We start from the raw sequence: 27020 nt of genomic DNA, 5'->3' as shown, positions 1-27020 counted from the left end.
CAAAAAATTACTAGTGCAAAGATATCCATTTTTACAGTATTATAGTATGAAATCACAGGAACAATAAATCAATCGAGTCTAACATAGCAAACATGGCATTTTTTACTCCACTAACAGGAATTTCATCTCTCATATCTTTCTACCACACTCTTTCACTATAAGGCACAAATCCTCCTTTAGGAACATTTATGGTACTCTGTCAAGTCCTTATTTCCCTTTCTTTTTTCTTGTTTTCTTTCTGCGTGTTTGAGTTCCCACTGGTTTCACACATTTGGAGTCATACTTACTCGTGGCAACGTGGGTTGCACTGGTCAACGTCTCTGACTGCAATGTCGAAACGCCCTCGCCTGGTGCAGGAGGCATTACCTGCAACCCATTCACACAAGGGATCCTGTAGGGAATGAAGAAAATGGATACAGTGAAAAAAACTAGAAAAGCACTCTTGAGAACGCAGACCTCCGCCAAGCAGGTACTTTCCACCATTCTCTTGCTTCTCCATAGATATCAGCGATTTCCACCTACTGAAAAATCACTCGATTTCCCAATACATATAAGCCTTTGTTACGTCATAAACCCTCAGATGCGCGGCGCCTCGCCCCAGCAGAAACCTCAAAAATGCGCAGCTTGAACTCCCAAGTTCATTGACCCTACCTGGCAAAATACCGAAAATCCTTCATAAAATTCATAAAAATTACCTGATCACTACCAAAATTTAATCATCTGTTCCTTGTGTCATTTTCAACCTTTCCTGCAAGTTTAATCCAAATCCGTGCAAAACTTTTTGACTTATTTTGCACACGGAGAAACAAACAAACAAACAAACAAACAAACAAACCAACGGTACCGAAAACATACATTGTAACCTCCTCCCTTGGCGGAGGTAAAAGGCATCGAAAATCAAGTTAAAGGGAAATAGAGCAGTTTGTAATTCCACTTTGCACACGAGCAAAAAGGGTCATTGGTACCACCAGGCATTTTGGTTTGTAAATTCATTGAGATTAGCCTCTGTGATGTGATGATTATTCATGTCATCCTTATCTAAACAGTGCTTCCCAGCATATCCACCTGACAGCAAGCCTGGTATTTGGCAATATCAAAAGAAAGGGGATAACTGTACGGTTGTTATTGTATTCAATACAAAACAATGAAATGGATGCCTGCTAAAATGTCAAGTGATGGACTATTCTGGTCACCTGGTTGTAAAGCAAGTTCAGTCTTTTTTGTAAATACGAATTCCATCACTTGTTACGTCAGGCAAGCTCATGCATTATGCCGCTTTGAAAGTGAGTGAAGTGCCTAACCAATTGAGAAAAAAAGAAGGGCCATTTATACCAATGTGTACATGAGCTAATTACGAACTGGCTTACATTCAAAATAGATTGACTGATTCATCGTCCTCTATCTCTTTCTTCATGTCCTCGTGTCTATTGCCCTGTAATGTTGTCAAATGTCCTGCCCTGGACCTCTTTTCTTGGTTGTGGGTTATATCTAACCCGAATTCACTTCCATCGTTCTCCAAAAACAACACCAAACGATCGGGGAGGTAAAATAACCTATGAACCCCCGAAAACTTGAACGCGACAGATCGCAAAGTGACAGAAAATCTGCGAAATTTCGAGCTCAAAATGGCGACTTGACCGCTATGAAACACTCGCTACGAATGAATTGACTGCGCATGCGTGCGAGACCTGCACACTACAAGCACTGCTTTTTGGTGGGTCCCTCTATTTTCTCACTGAACATAGTTAATGCTTACCATTTACTACAATGGCAAGCATACTGATTTCAAACTGATATTAGCAAACTGATCTCGCTGTATTTTTATCTTTAATCTACATACCTTAATCTGTGTTCTGTAAAAAAAAAAAAAAATGAACAGATTTCAAATCTGAATTGAATTTGAAGTATTGAATCAGTAAGCACTTTGCTAAGGTAAATCAAAAATTTTTGATATCAAATGATTAAAAAAAAAAGAGAAAATCATGTTCACTTTCACTGCCTACAGTGACTACACATTATGAACAGCCCCCCAAAACGAAATCCCACTTACCGAGGTGCAGTGATCGCAATTCCAGTACTGGCTGCAGTTGCCGCAGCTCTCCACATCAATGACGAGGTAGTGTTCGATGGGCCGCGAGGCCGTGCCGCAGTGGTCCATAGCCAGGGTGGCCCCGTTGCGCTCCTCGCACGTGCCGCTCAGCGGACACCAGCCGCACGAGGCATCTGTCAGGCAGCCGTAGCAGGTGGAGTACTCCGTGCAGGAGTCGGAAGCATACGGTTGGATGTATCCTGCGCTGAAGCCCTGTTCACATTAATCGCATTCAAACAATTATTGTTAGGTGTACATTCCTAAGCAACCATTTCCCTAACGGCTTACGCGATAACAAAAGACTTTCAAGAAGTCAGGTCTCTGACTTTATCTGGGTAATGCGATGATGCACCACATACACATATTTACTACCAATCTATCCATTCATCTATCTATCTATCCAGTTATCCATCTATCAACCTCTTTACCTCTGACAGTGTATGTATGTATGTATGTACAGCTGTATGTATGCATGCATGTATGTATGTATATATCTATCTACATGTATCTATCCATCTATCTATCTATCTACTGTACGAGCTGAAATTTTCGCGGAGGTTTTATTTTCACGAATTTTGCAAATCGCCTTTGAACCGCAAAAATAACAACTTACAAATAACTAAGTTCAGTTAGGCCCTCGCAACCGCAAAATTAACAACACGTGAAAATGTCCTCCAAGTACCAATTTGCGAAAATTTCAGCTCGTACAGTATCTATCTATCTATCTATCTATCTATCTATCTATTTATCTATCTATCTATCATCTATCTATCTATCTATCTATCTATCTATCTATCTATCTATCTATCTATCTATCTATCTATCTACATGTATATAGGTTTGCATGTTTGTAAAGAGAACTACTCTGCTCTGGACAGGATACTTCTGGGATATTTCTGATTTGTGCCAACTCTTTCTTGAGAGAAAGTGACAGTGAATAAATCTGGTCACATTTTGCGCTACTTTTGGCCGGTGCAAATTCTAAAACCCGCTAAAATATATCCACAATTTTTTCGGTACATTTGGAAGGAGTTGACAATCGTGCAGCACGAATTCAAGAATCCGCGAATATGTCTTTAAGCCGCTCAGTGCGAAAAAAGTAATCGCGCAAAAATACGGATGTTTTACACTATCTACTGTTCAACCACAGAGGGCGCTATTCACCTGGTAGGTGGAAGAGCTGGACTGCATGTCCCCATTCCACAGCAGCTCCATCTGCGACAGGATGCGGTACAGGGAGATCTGGATGGGCTTCTCCTGGACCAGGACCAGCTCGGTGTAGTACCGCTGGCCGGCTGATGTGTCCGGGAAGATGGCCTCGCCGGAGACATCCCGGCTGGCCAGCACGGCTGACTCTTCACTTCTACTGACGGAGGCAATCAGCTCCTGAAATTTACAACAGATGAGTCTTTGTTCAACATTCTTTATTCAACAGTGTGACATGAAAGGCCTAGGGTGCCTCCTGGATTAAAAAAAAGACACTTCACTTCTACTGACGGAGGCAATCAGCTCCTGAAATTTACAACAGATGAATTTTTGTTCAACATTCTTTATTCAACAATGTGACGTGAAAGGCCTAGGGTGCCTCCTGGATTAAACAAAAGACACAAGGCAAAGACAAAAGAAAATACAGAATAACATGTATACACATCTTACATAATAAAAGACACACTCAACAAATACAGATTGCAGATCAGAGTAAAACTTCAGAAATATTGCAACTATGTCTTTAGTGTAACACCGCAAATATTCGCGGCATGAAACTTTTGCCACTTAAAAATTGAATCCTCTGTACCTTGTATCATCATTGGCTTTTACTGCAAGTTTCATTCACATCATTTCTCAACTTTTGAAGTTATTTTGCAAACAGACAAACCAACGCCGATGATCGCTTACCCTCCTCCTTCCTTGGCGGAGGTAAAAATTCCTTTACAGTATTAGAGTGAGAGAAAGGAGAGAGAGGAGGGGTGATCAAACACACCTTGTTAGCCGAGTCTGCGTCTGTGCTCATGTAGAGGTCGGCGTCAGCCCGAGTGGCCTTAAGCCACACCTTCAGGGTCTCAGATTGGGATGGGGTAGCCTCCATGGGGTAGACGTAGCCCTTGTAGACCGCCGTGTATGTGCCCCCCTGGAGGGTCTCCAGCTGAAACTGAGGACTGTACTCCAGAGTCTGCACAGTCTCGGAAATGATAGCGAGCTGATGGGAGGAAGAGGAGGTGGAGAAGGAGAAGGAACTCACATTTGAGATTCCAATTTTGCAATTGATACTACATTCTAAAATGACTAAGAACATTATCACATATGTCTATACACAAACACTCTTACCAAAAAAATGTATTTCATGTGTTTCACTGACAACCATCACAACAAAACTTACCTCATCAGGCTGGGACAAGTTTTGCGGATGCCTGTACTTGATCCACGTCATGCCCGGAGGGAAGTCGTGGGTCTTGCACTGGGCAAAGTCTGAGATGAAGGTCCCACTGCTACCCCACCAGCCGGACGTCGTTTCCGAGGAACCTGGACTCTGGCATCGACCGCTTGGAGCTGAAGGAAGTCGAGAACAACAGAATAAAATAATTTCATCTACTGGCCACAAAACAACAATAGGCACAATTCATCACAACAACTGAAAGATGAATATACGATAAATACATATGGGCTGCATTTTATGACAGAAATTTAAACATTTGAATGTAAAATTCACAACATCTTTCTGTTTGGAATAATCTAAGTAAATCATTTAACTTTTGTAGGAGTTTTAGTTCAGCGTAATATAATTTTTTTTTTTTCAGTTTATTTGGATCTTTACTGCTTGAAGATATCCAATTGAGAGAATAGTCTGAATAATCGAGGTCGAACTATACAGTATAAAGTACAGTGAGTTAAAACTATGTGCTTACTGCTCATCATCCCTTAACCCGAAACAGGCCGGGCTTTTTTGGCTACGCTTGATTAGGGTTCAGGAAATTGGGGGTTTGGGAGCCAGCTAATAAATGGCACACAGACTAGGTAAAAAGTCAGCCTGGTCCCATCCAGTGGGTTTCGACTACTGCACAGCATCTCAAGTCATACGGCAAACAGACAACCCATACAGACATGACCCCGTCCTTACCTGTCAGTGGGTAACACTGCCGATCCTGCACGCACCAACCGCACTGCCCGTTGACCCGGGTCACATTGGGGTCAAAGGTGGAGGTCTGGGGCCCCTGTCCCCACACCATGCAGGCTTCACAAGTCGTCAGGGTGCTGCAGATACCAGGGCACGTTGAGGCCGTGAAATCACCGGAACACGACTGGTGGACGTAGAACAAGACAGGAAAAGAGAAGTAAAAGTTACTAGTATTTACCAAGACTATGAGGAAATGAGCCACAATGTGGTCTTATCTAACATTTTTTAATCAGAATGATACACTACTGTATACGCCAAATATTTCGCGAGGTTTTTATTTTCACGAATTTCGTGAGTCGGGTGCTATTCGCAAAATTAAAGACACGCAAAAAATATTGACTCTGATCTCGATGTGAATGTAACATACACGTATACACTTCTTCGTTCAGTACAGGACTTCACGGTCGCAAATTTAACCACTCATGAAATGGTCAGGAGTTCCCGATTAGCAAAAATTTAGACTTGCGAAATATATGGCGTATACAGTAATGCTTTGAGCAGAAAGAATACTTAAACATCATAACCTACAAATTGTTCCCCCCCCCTTAATTGCTTCCGTTCATTTGACACTCAACATCACAGCTCTAAAGAGTCTCTATGTATGGATGCTAGCCCTGTGTCACATGCTTGCTTAATTTCTGCAAATTTTGTCTAAAATGGCCAGCTTGTACAAGGGCAGCCCCTGAAGACTAAAAACCCAAACTCCCCCTCACCCCTAAGTCTCACAATCTGGGACTATTGTTCTTGTTTTTGCTTTGTTCTCTTATCTGTTTGAACTACAAGGGGAGAACCCCTCCCCCTCCCATGGTGGGGGTGGGGGATGAGACTTCTATACATTCTCCAGTCAGGATAAGAAGAAATATCCCTCAAGTTTTCAAGGGACCCTTCCTGCACATTTAAAGGCATAATTTACCATTTGCAGATGAAACAAAAACCCAGCTTTAGTGCTTTAAAAATAGTTCTAAAATGTGAGTTATGGATAGAAACAACCACTGTAAAAATCTGAATCCATATAACTGATGTTAAGTGTTGTTATATACACAAAATGTGAACAATAGTTATAATAAGAAAGTTTCCAGACTTACCCGTCTACAGTTGCGGTTTATTGAGAAAAACACTGATATCTCCTTATATTTTAGGCTTAATTGCAAAAATTTTATATGGTAGGATGTTTTGTGACACAACAGACCTACACATATGCATCAAATGTGATATCTTGAACATTAGTTGAAATCACTGCTCGCAAAGGTAAACAGGACCTTTAGGGAAATTTGCCAGCTCTGAATCAGTGCATGCATCACTGCAGCCCCCAACTCACCTGACTCGCTGAAAAGCTGAGGCAGCCGGCCGGCTCAGTGCACCAGCCACAGCTTGGATCCACCTCACAGGTTGTATCACTGTGAAAGGGGAGGAAGAACAAATTTATTCACATTTAGTCTTATGAGGGGGAAAAACAGCAATTCCTCTTATTCCAAGGTCCCATCTCAGGGAACAATTTTCCTGGTATCACATAGTGATTTGACTGCTATACAAAATCTCATTTGTGTAGCAATTTCATTATGCATACGTAAAATCGTACACCAGATTCTTGAAAATACATATCTCAATCAACTAAAATTGCTATTCAGTTTCGAGAGGGGAAATTAAATGTATTCCCTGCAACTTATCAAAGTCTTCTTTGAGCTGTATCACCCCCCCCCCCCCCCTTTTAGCCATCCCCTATAACCATGCACAGTGCCTGTAAACTATGCTGAAAGAGCAAATACACTTATCAGGTACTTCAAGCAAGACTTTGTAAAGTCACACAGGTTTGGGTCCTCAACGTTCGATTATGATCGGCTTTGATTTCTGTATATGTGTTACACATACAAATAGGTGTGTGCGTGTCATTTCAGACATAACTTTTCTCAGTGTTATTTAAATTACATTTGCAACCTGGTCCCGTCAAAAGTTTGGTTTCGGTAAAGTGCTCTCAGCCGTGTGGGAAGAGCTTATCAAACTTCCACTGTATTGTATTTTAGGTGAACAACTGCACGACACTGCTTGAGATCTCGTTGCAGGCTAATGGCCTAGATAACAGTTGAGTTCAATCTTATATTTTACACCCCCCCCCCCCCCCCCCCCCCCCCAACCAGCCATTCATCAACTGATAGGGATCGAACTTGGCGTGCCTGTGTCCCATCAGGTATTTTGAAATAATAAATGCATGGTAAAATTAATTATTTCTATTGTCATTCCTAATTTGTCTCAATCAATTGTGCAATATGACTTTCTTCATGAAATTCCCATTATTTTTTCAGTTTTCCTCCCATTTATGCAGAAAATGCACTCAAATTACACACATTTGTAGCTTGTCATCTTAATCTAATTAACAGGACATTCCAATGTACTGAAATTCTATAGCAAGCAAATTAAGCAAATACACTGTAAGGTAATTTTCTATACATTCTGCATTTACACACTTTTACTACTACATCAGGGCAGGAATATGTTGTACATTTTTTTTTTAGATTATTATGTACAAAAATTCTTTGTTTTTGAAAAAAAAAAATCTGCACTGTTTTGTTATCTAGAATAGTTTGTAACGGTCAAAAGGTTATCTGTGACTCATTATGTTCGGAGGTCAATTTGCAAGTCAACCTGTTTAGTGGTCAGTTTGTGAGTCACAGAGTTCAGCGGTCAGTTTGCATTCACGAGGTCATTTGGTCATCAAGGCTGTTGCAATGAAAGGACAGAGGATGTATGGTGTTTGTGTAGTGGTCACTGAAGGTAGATTAGCTGGTGGATTATCAATATTGTCTTTATGACTACATCTGATCGGAGGCTGAACTGCTTAAGGCCACGTGGGTTGCAATCGATGCACTATATGAATGAGCCAGTTCAGTATTAACTCCTACACACACAAGGGTACAAATTACTTTTTCTTTCCTCTCAGTTGGTTAGCCACTTCACACTTTAACGGGTTAAGGACGAGTCCTGAGTATGCTTGGGCAAGTGTCTATGGGAAATGCGTGTTGTAGTAAAAAATCAGTCTGTCCTCAACAGGTTGATATTTCAAAGGCAATGTGCGGCATGGTATGAAACAATAATTACAATTATGATCATAATGAAAATATAGTCCACCTTGCATACGTCAAACTCACATAAAGTCATATATTCCCTCAGTTGATACTTTGAACCATTCCCTTGTCATTATTTTCTACTGTTTTATCTCTTGTACATTAAGTCAAAGATGTTAAGTCAGTCCCACGAGATTAAACTTACGAGAGGTTCACTGTGACAATGATCATTATAGAAATCAAAATCATAATCATGATCATAATAAGTATCATATTACTTCCTTTTGTTTGGATCACATCTTATCAGTTTTGTTACACAAATTGACGATCTACCCACAACTACGATCATCTTCGACAATCTCAATAGATGTGAGGATTAGGATTAAGGTTATGTTTTGGGGTAGGTTTTATGTTTGGCATAACGTACAGATAGGGTTATTTCATGGGAGCAATTGTCGCAGGAACCGGTGCACAAATAAACACTCGGGCTGGGTGAGGTTTTCTGTAACCAAGGCTACAACATCACACTTTGTATCTCCTCTGAATTTCACCCCCTTCACTCGTCTCCACTAAATTTCTACCTCATATGCATGGTGCAGAGATCCCGACTTTCGTTTCTCGTCGCGGGGTTGGTGGCCACTGAGCCGGGCATCTTGATGGCCAAGACGTCTCCAAGCGTGACACCGTTGTAACCTCCGACGATGATCAGGGTGGTTTCGTCACGCACCACCGCCGCATGATGGAATCGTCCACTTGTGATGCTGTATGAGTTACGATCTACAGGGTCTTAAAAAAAAAAAGGAAACATATGGACAAAACACTCCTTAATTTGAAATGGACAGCCACAATCTAACAAAATGAAATGCTGCAAAAGTAAAGGCAGAAGCAGAACTTTGCCTGACAGAGAAAAACGTCATATGGCAAAAATGAGCACACTTCAGTCAATCAAGTCTTTAATGGTTAACTGATTATAATTACGACTTTTACAAATGCACGCACTAAAGCTGTGAGATTTTACTCGAGATTAATAGCGACTCTATATCAGAAATTACAAGTAAGAATATGTGTCGATGGGTCTGACAAGGTGGTCTCTACTGCTACTACCACCTCGACGATGACGGCAATGATAACACGGCGACAGCAACAACAACGACGACTACTACATGTACTTCTACTACTACAGTCACACCTGTTTACCGTGGCCACCCAAGGGAGACACAAAAAAAATGGCCGTTGTAGACAGGGGGCCACTATTGACAGGGTCTTTTACATGACTTTTCTACTGGGGGAAATGAGTTTAGTAATATACGGCAGATGGCCGCTATAGACAGGTGGTCGCTATGGCAGGTATACTGAACTTCCACTACTATCAGTACAACAACTACTACTACTATTACTACTACTACCACAATTATAACAATGACAACTACCATGACGGTGAAGAAGATGGCTACCACTCTGACTACTTCTACTACTGTAAAAGTGGTTTCTTTCGCGTACAGATACTTTCGCGGTTTCCATCGGTGCCGACTTTTTCGCATGTGTTTAAATTCGCGGTCGGCAAAATCTGTGAATTCACAGTTGGCAAAAACTGTTTAATTTTGCACATGAAAACCCAAACTATAATCCAATTATTCTTTCATTCATTAAATAGAAATTAGAATTAAAGGCAAGCTTACCCGAAATCCCGTCTCTCGAGTACTTTATAAGATGCTTGTACCTACATTGCGCGGTATCGCTGTGTGTGTGTTGACCATCAATACACTTAAAGCGCGGAATCTTTGTGTGTGCATGTGCGCAATAGCGTAGGTTGTAACAAGCAGCGAGTTCAAAACATTTTCGCGTGATGTTAAATTCGCGGTCCAATCTCAAAGCGCAAAAATAAAACCACCGCGAAAGAAACAACTCTTACAGTACTATTACTACTATCTCAATAGTTACATGATCAATTTGTCGAAAACTGTGCAAAATCAAACAAACCATGAAGAAAATAAGACTACTCTTTTCCTCAGTGTGTGCAGAGGCTGACATTTGCAAGAAACTCCTAAACACCGAAAAGAGGAAGTTTGGGACTGGTCCTACCGATAAAGTCCTGGGCCAGTTCGCTGAAGGAGATCCACTTGTGACAGCCCAGGTGGTAGAGCTCCACGCCCTCCTCAAAACACTTCTCGTGGACCCCGTAGTCGTCGGTGTGGTCCAGGTCCTGATAGGCTATGATGTGGTCGTGGACGTTGCCTCCTAAAGTTTCAAACATCCAAAAGCAAACAGAGAAATATAATAAATTTAAGTAAATGTCAACAGTTTATATCACGGTTTTGACATTTTTCATATTCAAACAAAGCGCAATCACATATCTTTGTGAAGGTCATGCACTTGCGAGACAATTTGTCTTTTTCTCACTGGAACATTTTTACTTATTTGTTTGTTTGGCTCTCTTTCTTAGCATTACATACACACCCATGGCATTATCACACACAAAAAAAAAAAGAAGAAAAAAATAAATAAAAAGATGCACAATGTTTCAAGTCACATACTGAAAATGATTTTTCATATTACCAGAAAAAAAAAGGAAATAGACTAAATAATGAACTCCAGAAATCTTCCTCAAATAACATGGAGAGACCTTGATAAAGTTTTACCAATGATAAGACCTATCCACTCCAGCTAGGAACATGTGTAATGTAAAAGTCCTTGACCCAGCTTTGATCTATGAAAGACCTCTATTATTTGGGTAATAGTAGCCTTAAAGGGATGGTACAGTATTGGTGGAGATGAAAATTGGGGCTTTTAACTTTTTGCGAGATACCAAGAAAACAGTTATGAAATAGTACAGAGCATACCACTCTAAGAGAAACTCAAAGTTTATTTGATGAAAATCGGGTTTGGAATGACTGAAACATCCAAAAACAAAGTAAAACAAAGCGATCGTAAAAAAGTGTGGGTCCCACACTTTATTAGAATCGCTCTGTTTTGGATATCTCAGCCATTTCAAAACCAATTTTCATCAAATAAACGTTGAATTCCTCATGGAATTACATGCTCTTTCATATTTCATAAGAGATTTCTCATTATCTCACCAAAAAATGTTAGAAACCTGAAATTAGGTCTCAACCAAAACTATACGACCCCTTTAACTCAAGAAAGTTGTCAAACATTTTTCCAACCCTTCCCCCCATTAAAGCTCAATTAAGCACATTTTCAGTAAAATTCCAGTCATAGAACTTTTTATTTGCACGTTCATGAATGAAACTATTTCAATATTTAGCATTACGAATGAATGATTCCCCTCTGTGGATTCAGTCTAGAATACACGTTTTCAGACTACCAGCTTTTATGGAAGACTAAGCGACAAGAGTCAAGGAAACCTTTGTGTGTGATAGATATTAAAGGAGGGAATAGCTAAATGGTTGAGATGGAGATTTAGGTGATATATTTATATTTTTTGCAAGATAATTGGAAAAAATTATATGAAACAATTAAGAGCATACAATTCTAAGAGGAACTGATAGTTTAATTGATCCAAATTGGTTTTGTAATAGTTGAGAATATCCAAAGAAAAAAGGGAAAAAAAGATATACAAAGTAAAACAAAGATTTCCTAACAAAAGATGAGTCCCACCTTTCATTAGGACCACTCAATATATCTCAGCCATTTCAAAACCTGCTTTCATCAAATAAACTTGGAATACTTCTTACAATGGTATGCTCTTTAATATTTCATATAAATGGTTTCTACTTATCTCACCAAAAGTTATAACCTGAATCCCCATCTCAACCAAAACTATATAATTCCTCTAATTGTACCATTTAAGATAAAGCAGCCAAAGTTTTCATGTCAAGGCTGCAACACTTATCTAAACCTTTCCTGCACAGACGCAACGTGAAGTCTGATTTGATAAGGCCAATGAATAAACACAGAACATAAGCAAACACCTTCTGTTTGATTTTCTTCAGCATAAGCCAGACTGGTATCATGTCTTCAACTTTACAAAAACTGAGCAAACATTGACAGCTGAGGGAGCCCTACTCAAACATGACTCAAATTAATGTGTGTTGTGCACACACAGAGCTACCAAGTCTCACGCATTCTGCGTGAGACTCGAGCATTTAGGGTCTGTCTCACAACTCACGCATGGCAACCATTTTTCTCACGCATCTGGTGAAGTCTGCAATTTGGGCCAAAATTAAGGAGCATAGCTCAAAGGATTAGAGTGATAGTTGCAATTGAAGGTATATTTCCCTTTTGCCTTTCAAAATATAGTAAAAAATAGTCACTTAAGTATGCACCAGATCGCATCATTAAGAGCTAATAATTCAAAAAAGCTCCCTACCATGGGAGGGGGACACCCTCCTCGTTCGCGTGCGCATGCGCGTGAGCGCCGAGACGCCGAGTCATAAAAATCTCAGTCATAAAAATCTCACTCATAAAAGTTTTTTGAACTTGGCATCTCTGCACAAAGTCTGTGCGTATCACTTGAAGGAGCAGGGATACCAACTTGGTCCACACCATTGCAGTATTCAAAGGACTGAAAAAAACAAACAAACATATTTTTGATGAAAAAACCCATATTTTTGATGAAAAAAAAAACAGTATTCTTGTGTTTCCTGCAATGTACATGTGTAGTTTTACCTTTTGGGAAAATATAGTATTTTCCATGAACCCTGCAGTATATTGTATTTTTGGCAACAACAAAAAAAGTACAAAGTGGTGCAAAACAAAAAAAGTGGCAATTTGCATCTCTGAAGAAAGCAAAGGGTATTAGCTTTCAGAGTAATGTTCCATCTCCATAGTCCCACAGCTAGAGATCCATGTCGGCACACCTGAACGGAACAGAGGTACCTGCGACTTACCATAGACGACCATGTAGTTTCCAATGATGTTCGCAGAATGGAAGGACCTCTCTCTGATGGAATTACTCTGGGATAGCACAGTCCAGTAGCGCTCCTCAAACTGGAAGGCATACAGGGAGTTGTGACGCTGACTGTGTTGGGAAGAAAGACAACAATGTTTACATGGACTTATAATATCCCTTTTCAACAGCTGCTAACATCTGTAGCCTGCTGTATAAAACTTTTTACCAGAGAAAATTGGGTTAGGTACTTTTAATATATATACATACATTCTTTCATGTGTTGTGGAATGATAAAGGGTACACTAAAGATGTTATTCCATCATGTACGAAGGAACAAAAAATACAACAGGACAAAAAATAGCATAAAATACAGTCCCCCATAAATCAATGTTTGTTGGAATAACATACAAGTAGCTTTTTGGACACATGTGTATGTGCGCAGTGCGGGTGCTTGAGAATACATTATTTTGTATGTATGTATGTTTGCCTAGTTCATATCAGTCTTGCAGCAAGCCATTCTGCTATCTAATCTTCATGACTAATTCCAATCCTTGAATCCTTGTTGTAGGTGTGCGATACGAGTGTGAAACTGACCGCTCCAGCTGGAGAGTACAGCCGTAAATATGACAAAAAGGGTTTACTGTGTAAAATGTTGGTTCCATTAATATTTCCATTTGAGTGTCTATTGGGTTAAAAATATTGATTTAGCCAGCTCACATACAAATGTAAGTGCGAGATTTTTCGTTTATTTGAAATACAAGATACCTCAAGATATTATCACATTTGGGGTACATCTGATGGCAAAAGGGTGTACATCTCTTACTACAACCTTTGGTCATAAAGAAACTAATACAGCTCTTGTCAGGTTTTGCTGCCAGAAAGGTGTATCTAGATAAAATTGACTTTAATTACGGTGATGAACAGACTGAGCTAAGAAATGGTAGAAAATAATCTATCAAGTGTAAAAGCAAATCCTCCGACAAGCTCCATCAAACATTTCATCCTCTGGCTTCAAGGCAAATGCAAATGCCCAAACTTTAAAGCAACTATTCTCAGTTTTATTTCTCCCAGTGTGTAGGTCAGATACACCCTTTTGCCATATTATGGCTGCTGTGGAGGATGGTATTGCAGGAGATCTCTAGGCACCAAAGGGTTAATCTACTGTTTACAGTAGAAGGCAGTAGGGCAGCGAATTAACCCTATGGGGGGAATGACACTATCTATGTGAACAGAGAGTTTTAAGGACCCAGTCCCGAGTATACTCAGGCAGGGGGCTATGGAAAATGCCTGTTGTAGCAAAATTAGCCCGTCCTCAGCGGGTTATACACCCAGTAGCGTGGGGTTACTATGAAGTGGCAAGGCTGGCCCAACTTGGATTTAATATTCGAGAATCCCTGTAAAGAATTGAGTGTCTGAATATCCCAAGTCCATGGAAGGCCATTTCGAGTAACCGTAAAAAAACTTAATATCTTTTTAATTTGTCCAATGATATTCTATCTAAATGCGATGGGAAGGCAACATTGTATATAGAAATTAGAATATATATCATTATAACAATTAACGTTTATATTAATTGTGGAGAGGCCATTTTGTGTGATGGACTTGGGCCGTTCTTTGAATCATATACAGGATAGGCTGCTATATGAGATGAGAGAAGTGATGAGAGAGGGCGCTATAATATGAATGTAAAAATGACCCAAGTCCTGGACTTGGGTCATTTTTACATTCATATAAGATTTCACTCATTCATTTCAGGCACTTCTGGGGGTAATTAGGATTTATCATTAACACACAAGATGAGTCCATGCATAAGCTACAATTTCCCATGTCAAACTGAATTTGGCAAAAAAAACAAATTGGACCTGGGTCGTTCTTATTTTCAGGTCTTCAATTGTGTACAGCTGTATTAAAATTCTACACAGGCAGCCAAAGAATATCGACTGGGGTGGAAAGTTACTGTCGAGCGTACACTCCGATGTACATATGTGACCGTGCATCACAAAACCAACAACAAAGTTGCACGGCCTGATTCGATGTGAGGACTCAAACTTGTAGGTGAAACGGGTCGACCTAGTCAATCTTGGGGAAGCTTACTCTGCGTTGGCGTGGATGCCCCCAAAGACGATGATGGACTTGGTGTCGTAGTGATAGACACTGCTGTGGTCCCTCAGCTTGAACTGGCTGACCACGCCCCCGACCGGAATGATCTCTTCCCAGCCGCTGGGAACCTGCAGGTCGTACTTGTAGATGGTCCCTAAGAAGAAGTCATCTTCGCTCTCGCCTGCGATTACACGAAATGGAAGATAAGAAAGATCATGTGACAGGACTTTATATGAAAAAGAGAGGAAATTTTCATACTTATATATTTTTACACTGTGCCCATGAAGATTACGTATATTTGACTTTAAATAATGGACTGTCACGACATGATTTTAGCAAAATACACATTATCAGTGTTGCTAACACTGTTGGAAATTTTCATACTCACATATTTTTACACTGTGCCCATGAAGATTACGTATATTTGACTTTAAATAATGGACTGTCACGACATGATTTTAGCAAAACACACATTATCAGTGTTGCTAACACTGTTGGAAATTTTCATACTCACATATTTTTACACTGTGCCCATGAAGATTACGTATATTTGACTTTAAATAATGGACTGTCACAACATGATTTTAGCAAAACACACATTATCAGTGTTGCTAACATCTGCACATCAAAATATACTGATGCGCATTGAAACAAAAAAAGCAAAAAGATTCTGATGATACAAAAATATATAATCCATTTTTTCTTACTTTGAGGTAATTGGAAAATAGTATGAAAAAAAGATGAATAGTCTTGCAAAAATAATTTTTCATTCCAAAATCATTTTGCTTTTTTTTTACTGAAATATACTTAAAATGATTAAGGTAAATATGAGTACTACAAATTGTTGGGTGCGAATGAGAAGGCCATTAAGTTGCCACAAAACCCATAGTGTTGGAGACAACTTAACGTCGTTCTCATTCTCAACCGACGAAATGTAGTTATCAGCTTTACATACTGACTAGTTAACCACAAAGGGTTAACGTACATGTACTGCTTGATACAGTACTCAAAAATTTCAGCAAGCACATATGTACATTGTATGTACACTCACACACACACATACACACAGTATATGCCAGATAGCAAGCAATCATACAAATAGCTAAAACAGACAAGAGTACATCCACACATATTGCAAAGAATACATTACATACTATGCATGTATACAGTATGTACATACTATGTACATTCAGTGTATGTGCAAGCACGTACAAGCTTTACACAATACAAGTTGTATATTGATACAGTTTTAAATAATCAATGAGTGTTAGTATGGGGGATTCGGATGATTTTTGAACTGTAAGCACATTTCAATGTATAGACACCAGTGTCTTGCAATGAATATTGAAGTCCCCTTTGATACATCATCTCATCGTTATGGACTGTTACTTTATAACACTGCCCTGCTGTATAGGAATTTGAGGCACTAATATTCCACTCCATGTTCCATCGAAGGCACAGAAAGTAAATAATGTACATGTACATGCAATCAGGTTAAGTACAGAACCCTACAAAATATCTTGCATCACAATCCAGTGCTGCAGTCTACCAAGCTACACTTCATGCTAATTTATGCGTTTTAAATGTCAGACGTCTCAGCATAGCGAACAGCGAGCGTGTCAACTGCAGCTGCCCTCCCGACGGAAAATTCAGCTTGCCTCTATCAAAGCATGTTTATACTGAATACATGTGTGTATTAAATGAAGAGTGAAATTATATAACTGTTGAAGTATGTTGTGTGATAGTGGCACTGAGCGCATGCAACAAGAAATTCACGCAGAGTCGATGACTTTAATCACAAATTAACTACTGAGTACCATCCACTGTTACAATCAAATCTATGCTCATTTCTATTTTCCGACTGAACATATTAACTGCAATTATACTGCACAGAGCAGGGCAAAATTAAAAAGCAAAATTTTACAAACTTTCTCCCATTTGTATTGAAAAGACCATTTGAGCAAGTGACCCGTATAAAAGGCATAGCGCCACCTCAATTTATTTGTACTACTTGAGTTTAACTTGCCCCATCAGATGCTCTATACAGTATAGAAAATCATAACTGTGGCCTATAAAGTATAAGAAATCACTACTGTGGCCTATACAGCAAAACATACCCCTTAAGCAGCCTGTACAGTATAAGAAATCCCTATGGTGACCTATGGGATACAGTAGGCCTATAAGAAATCCTTCCAATGGCCTATACAGTATAAGTAATCCCTACTATGGCCTATACAGTATAAGAAATCACTACTGTGGCCTGTACAGTATAAGAAATCACTACTGAGGCCTATACAGTATAAAAAATCAGCATTGGCCTATACAGTATAAGAAATTACTCTTGTTTTTCCAACTCACCTCCAAGAATGACAAGATAGGAGTATTCCACTATGCAGGAGGAGTGTTGTGAAATGCCTGGTGGGACGGACTCGGTTCCAGCAGGAAGAAGTTCCCAGGTCAGGGTGGAAAGGTCAAAAGACCAGAGCTCGTTGGACCTCGAACCGTTGGCCAGCCTTCCTCCAAAGACAAGGAGTTGGTTGTCATAAAGCTCCATAGTGTGACCATATCGACCACTCTGGTGGCAAGAAAAAAGAATTGGATATTCATTATCTAGAATGAGTCAACAAAATTTTGGTGAAGAGAATTTGGGTCAAGAAAAATCTGCCATCTCGATGGCCAAGAGCTGTGAATTGATTTTTACTGGCGAGAAGTTTGATATCAAATCATTATGATCACTGATGACAGCCACTGGAAACATGCTACCTTGCATTTGTAGCAAGCTTTTGTTCACTTTTAATCACAATGACAAGCCCTAGGTCAGTAATTGCTGGATGCATGGCAGTCCACATTTCCTGCAGCTACATGTACGTACTGTATACGCAATATATTTCACGAGGTTTTTATTTTCGCAAATTGCGCGAGTCAGGTGCCATTCGCGAAATTAAAGACACATGAAAATATTGACTCTGATCCTGATGTGGATGTGACGTACGCCCGTACATTTCTCCGTTCAGTACAGGACTACACGATCGCGAATTCAACCACTCGCGAAATCGTCCGGCCTTCCCGATTCGTGAACATTTAGCCTCACGAAATATATGGCGTATACATTATGGATTACAGACCATAATAGGCCTATAATAGGCCTACCGTACTTCTGGTGTTGTGGTTTACAGTCTTTTGCATCTGGTCACAAAGAGAATTTTACCAATTAAACTGTGTATCATTAACTTTTATGATGCCCAGTATGCATACAAACATGAAATGAATACCCCTGGGTTTTGTATGTTCAAGAACCCTAAGCAGAAATCACAACCATGTGACCGTAACTTCCCCCACTCTCTCTTCCCAGGGCCAGCAAGGTAAAAGAAAAACATATAAACAAGAGTTCATCTTCTTTGAGCATGCCATTTCTATTCCATATAACACAAAGCACAACAACCTCCCACTTCTGCGGGATATATCATATGATCGTTTCCTATTCAGAGTGCTAATTTCACTTTCATCTGTCTTTCGATTCTGCAGATCAATGAAGACATCCCCCTTTCTGATGTTGTCGTCGTTGTTTTTCCCAGGTACCTGTATATCTGCAGAGATTGACAAGTGAAGGCAGATGCCCCATTAAGAAATTAACCGAAGCGGCGCAATCGAAACTCGAGCAGCAAGCTTCACGAAGGGGCATGCATGCATGCACGCAGGAAGGAAAGGCACTCTGATGAACGAACGGGGTCATTTGAGTTGATTGTGACATCGTGACGTGAAAGTAACTTTCACTTTTGTTCCCACTGGCACGCCATCATTCTCTGCCTGTGGTACAGCCCAGTACAAGTTCGATGACTCTTTTATGGAGAGCTTTTATTACAGTGACTGCCTAACAGTGTGTTGATTGTTGTTGTTTTTTATTTTTAAGGCGTGTGTCATTCAATTGTGAATATTTACGCCTGTCCAGTATCTGTAGCCTTCTTTCCAGAAACACACACACTCACACAGACAAATCACATAATTTGATTGCATCTACCTTGCCCCCCCCCCACTCCTGCAAAAAAAAAAAAAGAGAATAAAACAAATCTAACTCTCCTGCTTTGTGAGGCCATTTTTGCAAAATCTCCTGCTGTACATGTTGTAGCCTTCTTTCCAATCTTACAAAACAAAAATCACATCATCTGACTGCATACACCATCCCCTCTCTCCTTAAAAAAAAGATAATAAGAGACTATGGCCGTGTTTATGCTTCCCCTTTTCGGGCCAGAATCAGCGTTTTGATACGTGTTTAGTTCAAAACGCGGTTGTGCCCTTGCTCATTTTGATATAAACACCAATTCAAAACGTCGTTTCAAAATGCACAAAAAAGTGCGTTTACGATCGCCGTTTCTGACAAATCACGTTTGACGGGGAAGCATAAACGCAACTCACATCACATGTAACGCGTTTAAATGACGTCATCTCCATCGCCTTTCCAGTTCACTTGAAATTGCGTGTGCCAGGCCAGCCGACCTTTCGATTAATGTGCTGCAAAACACAATTTGCAGACCAAAGCTGATCCCTCGAGCTCCCTGTTGGTACATTACTGTACATGGTGACAGCCATATTAATGCATGAAGAGCTCACTACATATCATACATTCCAATTTTGGCAACAATTTGTCAATGAAATAAATACTCATATTTCCTATCATTGTCTACAGTTCATGTACGTGTGTTATTAGTAAAGCAATCAAAATTATATCAGACATGCTACGAAACATGAACAATACACACACTCAGGCCAAAACTTCCAAAAAAGCGCGCTCCCCAATATGACCTGCCTCTGCTGAGGTCAGTAAATCGCAAACTCTCTTTCCAAGGTCAAAGAAAGCGAGCATAATCAGAGCTACCGTGAACGGCATTTTGAATCAGCATTTCAAAACGCTGATTCTGCCTTCGCAAACTGAGCATAAACACACCCTAAAACTCCTCTACTTTGAAGGTTTTTTTTGCTAAATCTCCCTTTCTCCCACTTGAGATTGGATTTCTCCCAATCTAGCTGTGTGTCTCCCACTTAAAAGATGTATTTTCTCTCGCTTCTCCCGCCCAACTTTAGTTTCGTCAGTTATGTTCCAAAACAAGGGTAAAATAGTATCAGAGAGCATTCTATAACCCAAGAGGTCGACCCCAGCCTCAAGGGACATTGCGTTTCGAGTTCATGATTTAAGCACTACACACACATAGTGTGTGCCTGTTTGTGCAATCACAGTCTTCGTTTTGCTTGAGGGTCATGGCAAGGAGAATCTCCCATTTACGATGTGTTTGGGGGTTGGAGTCTCTGATAGAATCAAGTCCAGGGAAGTTCAGCAGCAGGAAATGTAGAATCTAGTTGCCACACGGTACACGGTTTGGATTCCTCGTGCCTCTAGCTCTGCCGTTCAAATTTAGACCTTGACCAACAACAAGGTTATCGAGGAAGCCTGGACAACCAGTAGGAATTATTAGGGCTTTTTACACTTCCAAATTTTTGCTTAGTCCCGTACCAACGGTGGGGCTAAAGGGGGGACCTTAGCCCCACCGTTGGTACCGGACTTTCCTTAGCCCACTTTCTGTTTACACTTGTTTTTGCCAAAGTGGGCTAGCCCCACCGATAATCCCCTACTATCTAGCCGTGCAAAAAAGCAGGGTTAGTACCGCAATTGCGGTGCCAAGCAACCGAGTGTAAACAGAACGAAGAAACGAAGACGAAGAAGAGACGAAGTCCGACCCCCACTGACCAATCAGAAACGAGGAAATCAAGTACTGCCGGTGCATGCGTGTACTTAGTACAGTGCACAGCGTAATCATGAATATTCATGTGGTTTAGAAAGTACGGGACTAAGAAATACGAGTGTAAAAAGGTCAGTTTTCTCTTTAGCACAGGACAAGAGCTTAGTACAGGATTTATTGGCGAGTGTAAAAAGCTGAAAAATTTGGTACGGGAGTAACGATAGTCCTGGGTCAGAGAAAGTACGGGGTTAAGAAACACAAACTTGTCTAAAAAGGGCTATTGTCAATTCTTTCATCTGGCCACTCCTTTTCCATCCTCCCTCTCTCTCTCTCTTTCTCTCTCATTCTCTTTCTTCCTATCTCTTCATAGCTTTCCCTCTCTTCCTGGCCAGGTACTTGTTTTTCCTACTGTATGAATATAATCTTTTCAACAGGCTTGTTATTGTTTCCTTGCCTGAAGAAACCGCAAAAACCAGTGAAGGCACATTTAAGTGCTGGCACTGGTATCAAATGTCTTGTTGACAAGTAGTTTCCATGATCCATGAGCACTATGCCCAAATACCAGTAAAAATGAAAAACGCTGCTACTAAGGGGGGAAATGGATGGTAAGGTAGACCTTATGCTGCTCTTCTTCAGGAGTATTTTTGAAACTGGGCCTGTAAGCTCAGGGTTGATGGTTGGGTTGAGTGAAGCTGGATTGGGTGAGGTGGGTTTAACCCTAACTACAAGCCGTAGGCCGGTTTTTTTTGGTAGATGATAGAGTGGGGGGGGGGCAGTTCTCGGCCGTCGACCGCGCGATCGCGACAAAAATTGGCACACACATTGCCTATGACGTAATCTCAAGTACCATGAAGTTAATCTTTCAAAAAATTATCATTTATGCTAAATTATGCTAATTTATGCATAATGATGTATGAAATCGGACAATTTGGTGTAAATCACTAAAGCTCAAAACAGGCACATTTTTTGAGTAAATATTCTTTTTAGTGTCCTTAGCAAATGTAAGAAAAAAACTTTAAGTATTTTATTGTTTTTTTAATTTCTTACATATTTCTTTGTTTTTTCGACTTTGTTTTTCATTGTTTTTTTGATGAAATTTGTCCGCGACATAGTTCCGAACAAGAAAATATGTTATTAATTGATTTTGATCAATAAAACTCCCAAATAATCGTGCTTTTATGAAATTTGCCTGTAAGCACGGTTTGCATTGAAATTGTACACGAATTCACGTTTTTGAGCAATTTTTTACCTGACATGCACATACACGCGCAACTTCGGAACCACGCGCCCAGGCATCGCAAATTTGTTGTCAAAAGATGCGGGAGACTCGAAAGAAAAAAGCTATGAAACATTGCAGCGATAGCTTTTCGCGATAGCGATACACTGTGCGAAACGTCGAGGGGGGGGGGGCCTCGGAGGTCCCCACGGCCTAGTTAGGCCTATCTCCCTGTTAGTGTTATGACTGTATGTCTGATCCAAAGAAGACTATTTACATTCCCACAATTGGATGCAAAGTCTACTGGTCCATACTGTAAACATCAATATTTTGTGCAATTACATGTGATCTTTTGCGCTGAATGGATGAAAAAAAATATATATTTGTGGGTTTTTTTAATTTGCACTATGCAATTTCCACTATGCAATTTCCAACCCATTCAAAATAAGCTGATAAAATTGTGAAGATATTTTTGTGGGTTATAGCATTTGCCAAAAGTAGCACAAAATAGGCGAAAATTAATGTACTACAAAAATATCAGCATTTACAGTATATGAAGTCATACTCACTCTTTGGTTGGTTCGTTGTTGTTTTTTTCATGAAGAAATATGGGGATACTTATGGAAGCAGACAGGCTTTAGAGGGCGTGTACAGTTCTGGTCGAGGTGAGGATTTAGCTTTTAACGTTTTGCGAGATATTCAGAAACCACTCTATGAGATGTCAAAGAGAATGCAATTCTAAGGGGTATCAAAAGTTTATTTGATGAAACTCGGTTCTGAAATGGCTGAGATATCCAAAAACAAGGTGAAACAAAGAGATCCTAATAAAAGGCATGGCCTGTAGTCTTTTATTATCATCACTTTTTTTGATATCTCAGCCATTTGAAAACCAATTTTCATCAAATTAACATTGAATCTTCCTTAGAATTACATGCTCTTTCATATTTCATAAGAGGTTTCTCATTATCATCTCACTTAGGAATGTAACAAACGTGAATCCCCACCTCAACCAGTACTGTACAGCCCCTTTAATATATTTCAATTCCAATTTTCTTTTTTCTTCCTCTTCTTCTCCTTTCTTTGGAGGGTCTTTCTGTAAGAGGCATTACAATCAAGAAACAAGTACTCAAAAGATTATACGCCTTTTGGGTTCGTGTATCAAATAGACAGAGTAACGAGCCAAAGCCTATGCCTTATCTAACTGAATATCTCTTCATGAATACTGAACCTTTGAAAAATCTCCAGCCTTTACAACTTACACAGTGGATCACGATGACTGGATTTCATGAACAATGGAAAGTTTGCATGCACTTTTCAATGTCCATGTAAACTTGACACCACTAAGACTAAGAGACAGTAATCAGTCAGTAATCTGATCCCTTTGATGTGGGCTTGGTGAATCATCTGTGAGATATTATACCCTGTTCAGATGCAAACTAGTTTATAACAAAACTTGATAAAGAAACAATATATGAATGATCATCATATAGATGACAGACTGTTCATCAAATGCATAATCTCAGCCATTCTGGAAAACATGGTATAGATGGGCAGTTTCCCACTGAGCATGTTGTTTAATGGTCATGATGTTGTTGCTAGTCCCTGCCTGGCCTCCCTCTGGCCATCTTTTGCGCACACTCACATTAAGCCCCGCCGAGTTGTACTGTTCGATGGTCGCCACACTTTCAGACACACATAGAATGGTGATTCATTATCCAGTTCTAGTTTGAAACAATGCTCTGAAATTTCAGATGTGACATTTTCCGAACTTGGAAGATGATAATCGTGTTACTCCCACACGCCAAAATATGAATGTTTATATGGCATACCCTGAATAGCAATCCTAATATATTTGACTGCAAATTGTTTTTTGAATCTGCCTGTCTATGTCATTTCATGAAATAAACTTTATAAATATGGTACAGACATCTGCCTAATCAACACATTTGTTTAACCCGTTGAGGACGAGTCCCAAGTACCGTTTATACTCGGGCAGGTGTCTATGGGAAATGTGTGTTGTAGCAAACTCAGTCCGTCCCCAACTGGTTAACACGATTTCTCTCCACAACACTGTTGTTTTTGGGGTATGGAGACTGAGATGGGAGATGGGAAGAGGGGGCAGGGCAAAGGGGTAGGGAAACAAGGTAGAGAGGATGGTGGAATGAGGAATGGATGATGGGAGGATGGATCATGGAGAAGGGATGTATATAAAATATTCATTCATCTTGTTTTATCTAAATTTTACACTGAAGGGTTGGCCTATACAGTTTTACAAATCTGCTTTCCAAAAGCACGCTGCAATATAACATACATCATTCTACACAAAAATACAAAATACAAAGCATTTATACATACGTAACAGTGTATTAAAAATACAAACAGCAACAGATGAAGGGATCGAGGGATGAAGAAAGGATGAAGGCATGGGGAAGCGAGGATGGGGGTTGAGGAATGGAAGATGATCAGACAGAGGACGGAGGATGGTGGAATGAGAAGTACATGTAAGAGGTTCGGCAGACAGAAAGGATGGAAATACAGCCAAACCTGTCTACAGCTGCCACCCCAAGGGAGATGAAGGAAGTGGTCGTTGTAACCAGGTGGCTGCTATACACAGGGTCACATGGCTTTTCTCTTGGGGGGGGGGGGGATTGTGTTTGGTGGTTGCATAGGGCAGGTGGCCGCTATAGACGGTGGTCGCTATAGACAAGTTTGACTCTAGAGAGGTACAATAGAGGGGCATGGATGGAATAAAGATTAGAGCAGCGGGGATGGGAATGGGGAGGACTGGATACAAGATAGAGCAGTGAAGATTAAGGATGAACGGATGAAGGATAGAACAAGAATGATGGGGATGGAGGGATCAAGGATGGAGAACAGGGGTGGGGATGGATTAATAGAAGTTGAAGCAGTGGGGTGTAAAATGGAGGAAGAAGGGGATAAGGGCATGGTAGGAGGAGATGTAGGAGAGGGTGAAGGATGGGGGTAGGGGATGAGAGATGGGAAATGGAGGTTGATATTATCAGTAATGAAAGATGGTGGGATGGGGGTGGAGAATGGCAGATGGAGACTGGAAGATGGTGGAAAGAGGAACACGGGAAGATGGTGAAATAAGGAAGAATGGAGGACGATGGGATAAAGATGGGGATTGAGGTATGGGGGTGGAAGATATTAATGGTATAAGGAAGGGATAATGGCAGACATGAAATGCAGGATTGCAGGATGAGGATGGCAGACATGAAATGCAGGATTGCAGGATGAGGAATGGAAGATGGGCTGATGGAGAAGGGGAAAATAGGGATGATCTGAAGATGAAGGATGGGGTAGGGATGATAGATGGTAGAATGGGAGAATGGAGGATAGATAGAAAATATAGTAATATGGAAGGATGGGAATGGGGAAGAGAGGAATGGAAGATGAATGGACAGAAAATCGAGGATGGTGGAAAGGGGAATGATGGGATGGGCAGATGGAACAGAGGTGAATGCGGGGCATAAGTAATGACAAATAGGAGATGAATGGTTACAGAATAGAGCACGGGGGATTGGAATGGGGGATAATATGGTTGGAGGATGGGGCATAGGAAATGGGGGTGTAGATGGATGAATACTGGAAGATGGAAAAGTGGGGTGGGAATACAGGGGATGGAAGATACAATAAACAGAAGATGTGTTCCTGTGGAGTGTTATGAAGGTACTAACCGGTTTGTCGCCCCCATTTGGTGTGACTTGAGCCCACTCGTCTGTCTCAAAGCTGTACTGTAACAGGTCCTCCAGGGGAGTGTTGAGGTCAAATCCTGCATAGACAAGAGAGACGAGTTGAACATATTGTAATTGGTGAGGTGCGAATCTACCACCCTCTTGCAATATGCACACATCACACACTTGTAGTGTGTAATGTTCATTATCTATCCACTCTGAATCACTTGCACACTGAAGGTGAGGTAATTTCTGAATCCTTCCCATCGCAAACTGTGAAATCTCAATCACCAGCAGCGCTCTTTGATTTCAATAACAATTGGCACGCTGCCGACGAGTCGAGTGGCACTTAAGGAGTTAAGCAAGTTTTGCACCAGCTCATCGGACATGTGAAGATGTTGGCCTACACAATCACAAACAATAATACTGACAAGTACGTTCGACCACTTTCTCTCTCAATGGCCATTGGCCAAGCATCTAATCATTTACGTTAAGAGCATTATGGCGAAACAGGTGTATCAGATGGCTCATTGCCAGGTTTTCTTGAATAATGACAGCTATCTGACCGGCACTGCAGGCTAAACTGGCCTAATAGACCATTTCTGTAATGTATCAAATTCTAATTTTCTATGCACGCTTTGCTCACAAAAAAGTGCCTTTATACAACCACAAAGCTTGCCAGAGGCTTGCCCTACCTACAGTACTGTAGTAACAACTGATGATTGCTAAGTGAATTCCTGCCTAAGGAACATAATTGGAAGGAACAGGTGAATAAAAATAGTTCATTACAAGGCTGAACATAGGAAAAGAAACATCCATGAATTTTAACACACGAATTTTAACACACTAAAAAGAAGAAAAGGTCGGGAGTGAGCACCGACTGGAAATTCTCCTTTGAACAGGGGTGCGCTCAGCGGTCATGTGACGCACTGGAACAGAAATTCACCGCCGAAGCGGAAGCGGGAGGAAACCTTGTTCTCTCGCCTCGTACTCACTCACTTCCTAACATCGTCAAGTACGAACCTTGGACAAAGGTATTAAGTAGGTTAATAGTATTCAGGGTGAGGAGGAGAGAGAGGAAGAGAGGGAGAGAGAGAGAAAGGGA

The 27020-nt window shown here is 40.5% G+C and overlaps 1 protein-coding gene across 1 annotated transcript in view; it reads right to left on the bottom strand.

The window, feature by feature from the left end:
- LOC139719547 (multiple epidermal growth factor-like domains protein 8) overlaps positions 1-27020 on the bottom strand; it is a 101969-nt gene that overhangs the window by 32615 nt on the left and 42334 nt on the right. Inside the window, exons 5-17 of the mRNA XM_071630959.1 lie at positions 25919-26013; positions 17631-17847; positions 15267-15453; positions 13171-13301; positions 10403-10558; positions 8902-9106; positions 6580-6658; positions 5205-5385; positions 4467-4636; positions 4071-4286; positions 3254-3475; positions 2051-2302; positions 288-391 (exon numbers count right to left, since the gene is read on the bottom strand). Coding sequence (XP_071487060.1) covers positions 288-391; positions 2051-2302; positions 3254-3475; positions 4071-4286; positions 4467-4636; positions 5205-5385; positions 6580-6658; positions 8902-9106; positions 10403-10558; positions 13171-13301; positions 15267-15453; positions 17631-17847; positions 25919-26013 — 2215 coding nt within the window. The remainder of the gene's footprint in view (positions 1-287; positions 392-2050; positions 2303-3253; positions 3476-4070; positions 4287-4466; positions 4637-5204; positions 5386-6579; positions 6659-8901; positions 9107-10402; positions 10559-13170; positions 13302-15266; positions 15454-17630; positions 17848-25918; positions 26014-27020) is intronic.

This window comes from Diadema antillarum, unplaced genomic scaffold (genome assembly GCF_040938485.1).
Source record: "Diadema antillarum isolate AM-2024a unplaced genomic scaffold, OU_Dant_1.0 scf00000112, whole genome shotgun sequence".
NCBI lineage: Eukaryota > Metazoa > Echinodermata > Echinoidea > Diadematoida > Diadematidae > Diadema > Diadema antillarum.
This window is presented reverse-complemented; position numbering and strand designations above follow the sequence as displayed.